Source organism: Schistocerca nitens, chromosome 2 (assembly GCF_023898315.1).
Source record: "Schistocerca nitens isolate TAMUIC-IGC-003100 chromosome 2, iqSchNite1.1, whole genome shotgun sequence".
NCBI lineage: Eukaryota > Metazoa > Arthropoda > Insecta > Orthoptera > Acrididae > Schistocerca > Schistocerca nitens.
Window position 1 is genome coordinate 317,976,080 of NC_064615.1, and position 13,416 is coordinate 317,989,495.

Sequence of the window (13,416 nt, forward strand, 5' to 3'; positions counted from 1 at the left end):
TGGTCAACAGGTGCAAATACCAATAAGTAACATTTTTTCAATAGAAGCAGTCCATCAGTGGCACCCGCAATGTTGATCAGGTGCACACAGCAACAGGTGACTTCATTTCAGTAGAAGCAATCCATCAGTGGCACCCAGCAATGTTGAGTAGGTGCAGACACCAACAAGTAACACCATTTCAGTAGAAGCAGTCCATTAGTGGCACCAGCAATGTTGATCAGGTGCACACAGCAACAGGTGACTTCATTTCAGTAGAAGCAATCCATCAGTGGCACCCAGCAATGTTGAGCAGGTGCAGACATCAACAGGTGACATCTTTTCAGTAGAAACAGTCCATCAGTGGCACCCAGCAATGTTGAGTAGGTGCAGACACCAACAAGTAACACCATTTCAGTAGAAGCAGTCCATTAGTGGCACCAGCAATGTTGATCAGGTGCACACAGCAACAGGTGACTTCATTTCAGTAGAAGCAATCCATCAGTGGCACCCAGCAATGTTGAGTAGGTACACACAGCAACAAGTCACATTTCTCAGCAGAAGCAGTTCCATAAAAGCTAGTATCACTGATCACACTGTTCATCAGAGTTTATAAGCAGAAATTAAACATGTCCTAGTGGCACCAATCATGTAGAGAAGGTACAAGTAACAGTCCATAATTTTTTCACAATCACTGATCACACAGTTCATCAGCAGAAATTAAACATGTCCTTGTGGCACCAATCATGTAGAAAAAGTGCAAGTAACAGTCCATACTATTCACCATAACTACTGAGACAGTTCAGTCATGAACAATAGTTTGAATGCACATACAATTTCTTTAACAAATTATTATCAATGCTCTTACACTAAACATACAAATCATAATAAACACACAAATGATATCAGGTAATTGTCACATTAACTATTACAGTACACAATAACAGTTAACCTATAATATTTATGGGTGTCAGTGCAAGCCACTACCAACAAATAAAATAATATTTAGGAGATAGGTTGGTAGGATTAGGAAAGGAAAACACACAAAACACATCCACTCATCTTTCATCCTCATTAAGTGCTACTGTGTAATTGAATAGTGTTAACTGTGTAAATGCAATTCTGTCAAAATTTTATGTTCATTATGTGTATCAAGTAGTAGTGGCAGCAATGTATAACAGTCAATAATAGTTAGTCAACGTCATAGTCATCATGTCTAGACCAATGTTTGCCAAGCCAGATCAAATTGTACTGTTGCTGAACAACTGTCAGTGAGCCAAGATATGCAAATACTTCCTCTCTTCAAAAAAAAAATGTATACTGCTTATTGATTTAACAAAGTGTGTGTGTAGGCAATCTTCTTTCTACTTGAGTGTTCTAGTCTGCCATCTTCATCCTCCTTGTTCCATATGGACCAACAAAAAAAAAATATGCTCCTCACTTACTTTACCTCTTATCCACCAAACTCCAATAATCATCACTTAATCTTAATACTTCAATAATACGTCGATACATATAAACCTCAGCACCAATATCATTTCACTTCCATAACAACTCTTTCCTCTAGTCAGTACAAAAAAAATATGCTCCTCACTTACTTTACCTCTTATCCACCAAACTCCAATATATGAAAGGTGGCTACACTGAGCCACAGCGACAGAGATCGCTAGAGAGCATTGTTCCGCCGCCTCCACGGGAGTGATTATTGAGATGTCGTAGTGGCAGTGCTTGTCGAGGACTCGTAGTAGTCAGTTCATGTTGAGATGTGCTAGTAGGGTGTGCTTTCTGAGATGTGATACTGAAAGGTTCTTGTTGAGATGTGGTAATAGCGAGTCGGTGTGGAGATATATTGTAATGATAAGAGTGATTTTGGTCAATATATGAAGGTAACGAAACTTGATTTATTTTTCATTATTTCCATGTTTTAAATAATGTGTCATAACAGGTTCAGTCAACAAAGCATCTGGCTTGTGTTCTTGGATTAGAGTGTAATTGTGGTTCTCTTGAGTAATTATGGTATTCGTATTTTCTTTAATTAATTCAGTATAAATGGTATTTGAAATTCTTGTCTTTTGAAGAAGAACCGTGCCAGATGCGTACGTTGAGTCATACTTCCACACGCAGAACAGTTACACTTGTGCTTTGGTTTCGTAGGTTTTATAGTTGCTGGGGACTTAATTAATTAATTGTGTTAATGAAAATTTCCATTTCATTCCTTGTTGTTATTCTAAGCAGTCAGATTGCGTAATAATACTAGTCAGGGCCAACCGTTTACGAGACACAGCGTAAACGGATAAACAGCTACAAAATTAAAAAACTAAAATTATTTTCATTACATTTTAATTAAGCCCCCATGCACGTGGATGTATGTCATTTTTAGAATTGCGGAAAATCTTAAATTTCCGAACAGTCAAAAAGTGTTTATAGTCAAAGTTTTCGCCTCGTGGCGACAAAGACCTACCGCGTCTGTCCCAGTTTGAATGTCGATTATTGTCAAGTTCGCACGCCTGGCGCTCTCTTGTTGTGTCCCGTAAATGAAATAAATTACTTTCTTCAAACCCCTCTGCTATCTGTGATTCTAAATTTCTTCTGCTGTCTTTTCCTACGATTTCGCCTTCAATTTGTTTGACTTGCTTTCGTAATGCCTCAACTTCCCTTTTAACGCGTTCATTAAATTTTCCCTGATTTTCAACATGCTTATTTATGTTCTGGTACTCTTCGGTTTCTGCAAATGGTAATGGAGCTGTATCATCTGAATCTCTATCCCCATTTAAACTAAGACTTGTCAATTTATCTGAAATCTCCTCAACTCTTTCCGATAAGTCACCTATTTTTTCTTTCTGTTTATTTACGTCTTCCGTAAGTGTCGCGACTCGGGTTTCAGTGTTGACACATTTGGTAGTTAACTGTTCATATTGTTGTGTTAGATTATTTATTCTGTCATTTGGTACGGATTCCTCGATTCTCTCAAATATTTCTTCCTTATCGTGTGCACGTTGTAAATTTAATTCTGAAAATTTTTGTACTATCACGCGATCTTTTCCTTCCTGTTCTCTATCCTGTTCCCTTTGTCTAATCTCTACTGCAATTAATCTATTATTGTGAGAATTCAAAATCGGTTGTACTTCTTCTCTGATTTCTTTCTTTAATTCATCTTTCATGTTTTTGAAACATGTCCCTATTCGTGAATCTAACCGTGTTTCCATTGTTCCCATCTCAGTTTTGATTGTTCCTATCTCTGTTTTTAATTCAGATCCTTGTGAGTCTAACCGTGTTCCCATTGCTCCCATCTCAGTTTTAATTGTTCCTATTTGTGATCCAAGTGAGTCTCGTAACTGCTCCATTGTTCCCCTATTTGTTTTTAATTCAGATCCAAACCGTGTTTCCATTTTTAATATAGCACTCATCAACTGCTCCATAGTAACTGATTCGAAACTCCTTCCGCCCCTAACATTTCCCGCAAAACCAGTTTCCTTCGTCATAGCTGTAAAGCTATCTGTGTTCGATACTATTTCCGAATCTTCTATCGTTAATCTCGTATTCTGTGAATTTCCTGATTGAGAAAAATTTTGAAATGGTTCCGGACTATTTTCCCGACTTATTACATTGTTTTCCACTTCATTATTCATCACACTGTTTTCCTCTGTTGGCGAGTTCGCCATGTTTTTAAGGTGGCTACACTGAGCCACAGCGACAGAGATCGCTAGAGAGCATTGTTCCGCCGCCTCCACGGGAGTGATTATTGAGATGTCGTAGTGGCAGTGCTTGTCGAGGACTCGTAGTAGTCAGTTCGTGTTGAGATGTGCTAGTAGGGTGTGCTTTCTGAGATGTGATACTGAAAGGTTCTTGTTGAGATGTGGTAATAGCGAGTCGGTGTGGAGATATATTGTAATGATTAGAGTGATTTTGGTCAATATATGAAGGTAACGAAACTTGATTTATTTTTCATTATTTCCATGTTTTAAATAATGTGTCATAACAGGTTCAGTCAACAAAGCATCTGGCTTGTGTTCTTGGATTAGAGTGTAATTGTGGTTCTCTTGAGTAATTATGGTATTCGTATTTTCTTTAATTAATTCAGTATAAATGGTATTTGAAATTCTTGTCTTTTGAAGAAGAACCGTGCCAGATGCGTACGTTGAGTCATACTTCCACATGCAGAACAGTTACACTTGTGCTTTGGTTTCGTAGGTTTTATAGTTGCTGGGGACTTAATTAATTAATTGTGTTAATGAAAATTTCCATTTCATTCCTTGTTGATATTCTAAGCAGTCAGATTGCGTAATAATACTAGTCAGGGCCAACCGTTTACGAGACACAGCGTAAACGGATAAACAGCTACTAAACCGAAAAACTAAAAATATTTGCATTTCATATAATTAAGCCCCCATGCACGTGGCGACCACTGCTTCGGATCGTCCCTTGGAATTCTTCTGATTGTAGAAATAGTAGACAGTAGGATTGTTGTAGTAATTTGTAATTTAGTAATTGTAGTCTATATTGCATGTGTAGATTTGGTAATTGGCATTTTTCTAATGGTATTCTTTAAAATTTAATTTTTGTTGTCTTGTCTATGGGTTTGACAATTTAGTGCAATTATTTCAATTGTTCGATGATCGTGATTGAGGGAAGCATTTCGTGTGAATGATATTGTTGGAGATATAGTGTCATTGTGTGTAATTTTTTTATAGTGACGAGTTTTGTATATTTTGTAAATGATCACGCGATCAATGAAAAAGGCAAAAATGATGGATAGTCAGAATGACGAAATTGTTGACATGGCGAACTCGCCAACACAAGAGAACAGTATGTTGAATAATGAAGTGGAAAACAATGTAATAAGTCGGGAAAATAGTCCGGAACCATTTCAAAATTTTTCTCAATCAGAAAATTCACAGAATCCGAGATTAACGACAGAAGATTCTGGAATAGTATCGAATTCAGATAGCTTTACAGCTATGATGAAGGAAACTGGTTTCGCGGGAAATGTTAGGAGCGAAAGGAATTTCGAACAAGTTAATATGGAGCAGTTGATGAGTGTAATATTAAATTTTCGATCTGAATTTAAAACTGAGATGGGAACAATGGGAACACGGTTAGACTCACAGGGATCACAAATAGGAACAATTAAAACTGAGATAGGAACAATTAGAACTGAGATGGGAACAATGGAAACACGGTTAGATTCACGAATAGGGACTTGTTTCAAAAACATGAAAGATGAATTAAAGAAAGAAATCAGAGAAGAAGTACAACCGATTTTGAATGCTCACAATAATAGATTAATTGCAGTAGAGATTAGACAAAGGGAACAGGATAGAGAACAGGAAGAAAGAGATCGCGTGATAGTACAAAAATTTTCAGAATTAAATTTACAACGTGCATGGGGGCTTAATTAAAATGTAATGAAAATAATTTTAGTTTTTTAATTTTGTAGCTGTTTATCCGTTTACGCTGTGTCTCGTAAACGGTTGGCCCTGACTAGTATTATTACGCAATCTGACTGCTTAGAATAACAACAAGGAATGAAATGGAAATTTTCATTAACACAATTAATTAATTAAGTCCCCAGCAACTATAAAACCTACGAAACCAAAGCACAAGTGTAACTGTTCTGCGTGTGGAAGTATGACTCAACGTACGCATCTGGCACGGTTCTTCTTCAAAAGACAAGAATTTCAAATACCATTTATACTGAATTAATTAAAGAAAATACGAATACCATAATTACTCAAGAGAACCACAATTACACTCTAATCCAAGAACACAAGCCAGATGCTTTGTTGACTGAACCTGTTATGACACATTATTTAAAACATGGAAATAATGAAAAATAAATCAAGTTTCGTTACCTTCATATATTGACCAAAATCACTCTTATCATTACAATATATCTCCACACTGACTCGCTATTACCACATCTCAACAAGAACCTTTCAGTATCACATCTCAGAAAGCACACCCTACTAGCACATCTCAACACGAACTGACTACTACGAGTCCTCGACAAGCACTGCCACTACGACATCTCAATAATCACTCCCGTGGAGGCGGCGGAACAATGCTCTCTAGCGATCTCTGTCGCTGTGGCTCAGTGTAGCCACCTTTCACTATCCAGTTGGTGATTTGTGTAAATCCTGCCATGGGGAAAGCAGATGCCAGACTTGCATTTATTGTAGAAATACTAGGGACCAGTAGTTCATGAAAAAAAGAGGTTGCATACAAAAACCTTGCTTGACAAATTCTTGAGCATCATTTGTTGGCCTATGACCTATACCATATTGGATTAATCGAAGAAATACGAAAGATTCAAAGAAGAGTTGCATGATTCCTCATGGTTTTCTTTAGTCACTGTGATAAGTCATGGAAGTGCTCAGTTAATTGCTATCTTGTTTCCTCTATTTAAGTGTTACTACAAGTTGTTCTTTTGACCTTGTATTTTCAATTTTGTAACTAAAATTACTGTCTTCTAGAAGCAAGTAAGGCAAGAAATCCTGTTCGCCGCTCAAATTCGAGCCCAGAAATGAGTGCTAACTGGAAGATTCCATTTTTAAAAGAAAATAGACAGGAGCATGACAATGCTCAGGACATGGAAATGAAATCTGAAAACCCAAAAAATGTGAAACAGACTTTCAACAAAGATGCTAGGTGAGTTTGCATATCTGCTTATGAGGAAAATGTGAGTGGTAGCAGTTTGGTCGTGATTTTGTCTTTATATCTGTTAAATGAACTTAAATTATTGTTTCTAGAAAGAAACATTGGTCAAATAAATAACAAAATTACTTCTGAGGTACATCTATTTTTTCAGTCAGTCAGCTAAATCACACGGTTTTGATAGCCGTGTAAGCTGTGAAGCAATTCCTGAAGAAATGTTTGGTCAAGGAAGCACTCCACCATTAGCAGACGGACTACACCCACTTCTTCTGCCATCTCGTTCCTATCCTGGGACAGTGCATGCTGACACTCAACATGAATCTGCATCTAAAACAGTCCCACCATCACCTACGTCTCTGGTAAGTTTCCCATAGCACAGACACCATATAAAATTACAAAATGATATCGGGGAATTTTAATTCAAAGGCAGTACTAAAACTAAAGCATGATTCCTCGTGGGAAACTTTGGATATGATATCAGAAATGCTGTGGATGAGGAAAATGTAAAATCCTATCATAGTTCAGATTCAACTGTTATACTGTATATTGACTAGTAATTGATTTAAGAGCTTGTTCATCGCCAGTAATTATTAGGCCGGACTAGGTACAGTGCCATTCCATGTGACCTTTGAGTTGAATCTTGAGTTCTTTACCAAATTATATTATTGTTGTAATATAACAACATTGTTCCCCCCTCCAGTTACTTCATCACCAATATTACTGTAATCCATAATTTGCTCACAGAATATTTACATAATGTATGAAACAATATTTTGTGTCCAGCTGCACAATGTCATAGAATTTCATGCATAAGAGTGCCATAAGTTTTTGAGGTAAAAGATCTACAATGAATATCCAATGCAGGAATGTAGGACTTGTATCGTAGTTACTGTAACATTAATTTTAACAGAAAGGAAGACTCTGTGTGTGCATTAATAATAAAAATTTTATTCAGGCCAGTAGTTATATGGAGAGTGCTTTGAACTAGGCTCTTCTTTAATGCAAATCCATTGTTGTAACCACTGTATGATAGGGTTTATACTGACAACAAGAGAGAATTAGAATAAAATTATAAAATTTTCATTATTACAAAATTTCAGAGTTGACATTGTACTTCTTGGAGACATGGGGAAGACGTTGGTAGATTAGTTCAATTGAGGAGGGGATGCAAGATTGATATCAGCAGTGATAAAATTAGGGTAACAGAATATTTAAATTAAATCAGATTAGATTTAAAGACACTTAAAGTTATAAGAATTTTACTGTTATTGTGCAACATAACTGACAGTAACCAAAATAAAGAGGATAAGGTGTCTTGCATAAGGCGGAACTTCTCATCCCATTTCCCAGGATATGAAATGCTTACTGGCAACAGCAGGAAAAGCTTCCACAGTCATAATATACATTTTGAATGAAATCATTGCCATTATTTGACTGTAAGTTATTATTATTCATTTATTTCACTATTTTGATTTTGGCTGTAGAGTCATTTTCAAGTGCAAATGTGAAAAAAATGTCAGTAAATATCAGACATGTCTTAACAACATGTCATCATTGAAATATTACAAAAAAATATTAGGCCATAGATCGTCCTGTCTCCACGTAGGTGCATCTGCCCTTTGTACTTAGTAAATGCCGGGTACGCCCCCCCCTTATCCTTTCTGAGTAGGCCTCACAGTTCATTACTCTAATATACATTTCTATGTATACCATAATTAATTATCTTCTGGTAAAGATATAAATCTATTTTAAACTTTGCATTAATTCTTTAATATATCATTCACTCCCTAGAGTCCTCCTCTACTTAACAACTTATATATTTTCAATAGATATTATGTCTATATATACTACTTACGTCCCACTATTCTTCAATTCATTAGAATTTTTATGGCACTGATGTTGCTTGTGCCTTTTTATTATTGATCCATTACTCATTATTATTTTATAGTTGTTTGTTATGTATGGGCACCTCTCCTTTTGTATATTCGATATAGGACTGTCATAACTCCCCATATATGTGCGCATAATTCCCTATATACACACCTTTTCCCCTACAGCACCTGGCAGTTCTCACATCGTGACAGACTTTGTCATATAATTTAATGGTTGTGTAGAAGTGTATATTTGTGTATATGTGGATGTGTGTTCGTGTAGTCTGATTCTTCGGCCTTCTTATCTGAAGATAAAATGTAGGTTATTAGTAGCCATGGAAATAAGGAAGGACTTCAGCAATAGAAGTTTATGAATATGGAGTGAGGGAAAAGATAGATAGGCCCTCAAGATGAGAAGTAAGAAAGGAAAACATAGATGTGTTTGCTAGGATCAAAGAAGAGAAAGAAGATAGTCCCGAAGACAGGAAACCTTTACCATCCCCCTTCCAGAGGATGACTACCTCTCAGGTACTTGAGTGAGACGTCGGAGGAGGTTTGGTGTTAAATTGTCTCCTGCAGAATGGACTTCTCCCACCTTCCCCCTTTGAGGTTCCCAAAGGAATTCCTATCAACCATATGGAAAGGGCAAATAAAGAAGAATCAGGCGCACTTGTTTGTGAGGGTTGTTTGAAATGTGTGATGTGTGTTTTGTGTTAGTCACGATTTATCTGTTCTTGTAAATCAAGCTTTTAGCTACAATACCCACCCCTTTCAGAATTTATATGAACCTTCCCATCGGTATCACATTTCATAAAAGGTATAAAATACTCTATACAAACAGAAAATCTATACACTATCGTATCACAGTTGTTCAGCTAGTCACATCATATTATATTTTCAACTAATATAATACTCTATTCAGTTTATTTCATCTAGATATCACTTTTTTGTGATTCTCCTAAGTTGTTCTCTATTTTATGGTCATATTCAGTTATTTTCTTTTTCTAAGCAATAAGATTATAGGTTAGTTTTAGATTTTAAAGGAATTTGGTGCAGGAAAACTATTTTGGAAGAAACACCAAAAACAACTCGGGATCCAATGGTCGTCACTCCGCCAATTAACTCAGAATTTTAACGTCCCTAGGGGATAGATGACTCCGCCCGGATCCCATGGATCTGATATTAACTTTTCTTGTGCACTGGCAGCCCAGTAGTTTTCTTTAAATTTCTTTTGAAAGTCTTCCCAAGTGAAAAAATTGTCAATATTTACTGCACGCCATTCTGAGGCTTCTCTGAGAAGGTACGCCACAGTAAATTCAATCTTCTTAGAATCTTCCCAATTTTTTGGTAATGCTAGGTTAATCCTTTTTAAGAAATGGGTCGGATGTAATCTCCGTCTGGCTTAAATTTATGGAATTGTCTAGATAACTCTGGTGAGCTCCCCATTGTAAATCATTCACCACTTCACGAGTTAATACCATATTAGGTGAAGTTACCCTTTTTTCTACTTGTCTTGAATAAGCGTAAATTCTCTCCACAGGTCTTCTAAATCCTTCCTGGTATCATTAAGTTCAGAAGAAGGAATAGGCGATACATTCCCAGATGTTATTCTCTTGGTAACTTTTCGATCTATAATTTCCCCAAATTGTTCCTTCAAACAAATTTTATTTGTAATATCAGAGTTAGCTATTTTCTCTTTGAAATTCCTTTCTGTGTTGTCTGCCCATGTACTGACACCTGTAAATTGTGATTGAATAATTGGCATTAACTCATTTTGCTTATCTACACTCTCTTGCAAAGCATACAACCCATGTCTAACATCATTATACTTAATATTGTACTCCTTTTCAAAGATTCTAACTTTTCAATAAGTTCGGATTCTACATTATTACATTTGTTCTCAATGTTAAGTTCCAACCTTTTTGACAAATCCTGAAAGGTATCATTCTGTTTCTGACTAAGGTCGGTAAAGTCAAAGAGTTTGTCAACTCATTTTTTAGACCTACTTTTAAATTCTCTACTTTAGTACTTATAGCGTCAAACTCGGTCTTCAAAGCACCCATGTCTTCACGTAGATTACTAAATTCTTCTCTCTGACAGTCGACCTTGGCACTTGAAAAACCTAAATATGTCGTTTGAATATTTAGTGTTTCCCTCTGAGCATTTAAAGCTTCACTCTGGGCATTTAATTGTGAATCTGATGAGTTTAATTTAAGAGCATTTCATTGAGAATTTACCAATCCTAGAGTCGCACTCTGAACTTTGATTAATTTTATCAACTCAGCCCAGTCAGGCACTTCTTTGCTAACTTTCATGGCCATAGCTGGTTCTTGAGTGTCCCCAGCTTGTTGTATATTCTCCATACTTGTATATGCTTTAGTCCTAGTAAGCATTTAAAACTAACTTTAAATATGATAATGACACAATAAAAGTTCATTCGACAGTATCTTGTGTTCTATGCATACTACTTCTTAGACAAATACATTGAAATCTTCTTTACTATTTTTATCGTTGAGTTTTTCATTTCTTCACAGTCTTTCCCTTCAAATTTTGCTTCATTGGATACTTAAACATATTCCAATATCTTGGAGTAATTTCCTTGTCTTATTATGTTTGGTTGCTATGACAAAACACAACAGTTTCTTTCCTTACACATGCACTAAAACCTCTATGGATTGCCCGACAGATACTTGTTGGTGCTGTTCGACCGCCACGCCTACTTTCTTCTCGCGACTGACTTTAAACCTGCACACACAAACATGTGAGGCACAGTGGGTAGGTTTCTACCATCCCACTCTCATATTTAGAATATTGTGTGTTTGAGACGGTAGAAGGCTGAGTGGTTCTAGAATTCACACAGAAATTCTTGAATCACTACATTGTGTGTATATGAACTGTCTGCATAATGTTGAGGTACTCTCATGGCCAGAAAGACCCCTTAATATGTCCCTAGTAGGACATGTGTGGGACTAGCTCAGATGTCAACTCCATCTCTGTGCTGTATCCAGAATATCAAGGACCATTTCCAACAGTTGTCAGTCATCTTGCCTTCGGAACAGATACAATGATTTAATGCCACCCTTCGTAACCGAATTGGTACATGCATCCGGGAGCATGTGCAACATTACTGATAAGCGGGTTCATACTCTTTGTATATTTGACTCTATTTTGTAATCGCTGCAATAACATCACACAGATTCTCAACCCATGAAGTTTCATTTTGTTCCCTCCTCCTCCTCCTCCTCCTCCTCTACTAGGTGCTTCACCTCTTCTTTTTGTCAGGCATGTTATTGTGTCCTGCTGACAAATATGCTTCCATGTTTTGCAGACATTCAGTTTTGCTCCTACAGGATAATTCACTGATTTAGTATAGGAAAATTAAGCATAGCGCTTAATGTGCTGAAGTGAGGATAAATGTAATTTGTGTGTTTAATAATCATTCACCATGTGGAAAGTTTTTCAATGATCGAATGTATTTTTACATTCATAGTCCAGCAGACTTTCTCTTTGCTGGTGTGTCTGGTTCAGAGTAGTGGAAATTTTGTTTTTAAATTAACTTTTACTTGTCAATTAGGGCCAAGGGAGACATTCCACACAATTCCGAGTGACACTTGTATTTTGGCCAGGGAAAAATATCCATATTACACTTTGTGTAATTTATAAGTAAAATATTACCATCCTTTATTAGGTGTGCCTTTTATAACTTAATCCGGTCAATGGCTAGAGACTACTAAATGTAGCGGGACTTTTAATTTCGCCGCGCTACACTTGTTCCCTCAGATATAAATTATACCGTCGCAGCGGTATGAGCACTTGATGGCAGAGAAAATACTAAAATTGTAACTCTCTTTTTGTTTTCTATCCGTCTATTGTCTCTCGAGAGTGGAAGCTTAATGCAGACATAAAAAACTTATTAGCTAGTCTTGATCTGATTAAGACGAAAAAACTCATTAATGTGTAGACATATTGTGAAAGTTGTTATGAAATTCGGAGGATGGAAGTAGCAATGTAAAATAAATTGCATTCAGTGACAAGATGATTTTGATTTGTATAAATTAGTGATTCCTGGATGATTGCAATATTTCGGAGCAGACTTTTCATGCAGAAATGAAGTAGGAGATTTTTGAAGACCTGGACGCCACACGCGAGAAGACATGTTAACATGGTAAAGGATGAACTCTTATCTACGCCATTTCCCCCTGTTAATCACATTTTGTTATTCTCTGTTCTTTTTTCAAATAATTTTTGTAGTGGAAATTGGTTTAACTTTTGCTCAGAATTGCCACAAGGACCACCCTAACAATAGCTTTTCCGAATCATGAAGTCCGATAACTTTTCTGTAATACAAAGTCCGATTTACATTTCTTTCTTTCCCATTTTCACGGTCATCAACGATTTTAAAACCCCTTTTTATTCACCATTTCTTCCCACATTTTCAACCTTTTCTTTCCTTTTCTTTTCTTCTCTTTTTCTTTTTTTGTTAACCACTGCAAAAGCCATGTTAATACTGAACAGAACAGTAGTTAAAATACATGGATGATTTTTTTATAAGCATTCTTTTACTTACATATTTGAGCATGAGTGCACAAACAGTAACTGAATTATATGTATTGAGAAGAAAGTGTGTTTTAAGACTATGGTGTCTTTTCCTACATTCTGGGTAAGATTTTAATTTAAAATTTTAAGTGTATATGCAGGTGAATCAGATTCCTTTGCTACTATCTAAGTAGAACTTCCATTAATGCCGTATACAAGTTCATATAATACCAGAAGCAGTTTCATTTAGCCGATTGTATTTCAGAACTTGTTACATGTCTCCAAAGCTTCTCATTGATATTGGTATATGCATGACCCCTAGTACACATCATTCATAGTGAATGGTATGTTTCTCTCTCTTCTAATGATATCCAGTACT

At 36.3% G+C, this 13,416-nt stretch overlaps 1 protein-coding gene across 2 annotated transcripts in view; it reads left to right on the forward strand.

The window, feature by feature from the left end:
- LOC126236094 (tuberin) overlaps positions 1–13,416 on the forward strand; it is a 315,500-nt gene that overhangs the window by 229,479 nt on the left and 72,605 nt on the right. Inside the window, exons 23-24 of one of the 2 annotated variants that reach the window (XM_049945162.1) lie at positions 6,450–6,624; positions 6,785–6,989. In XM_049945162.1, the coding sequence (XP_049801119.1) occupies positions 6,450–6,624; positions 6,785–6,989 (380 nt within the window). The remainder of the gene's footprint in view (positions 1–6,449; positions 6,625–6,784; positions 6,990–13,416) is intronic. The other variant, XM_049945163.1, reaches the window with a different exon arrangement.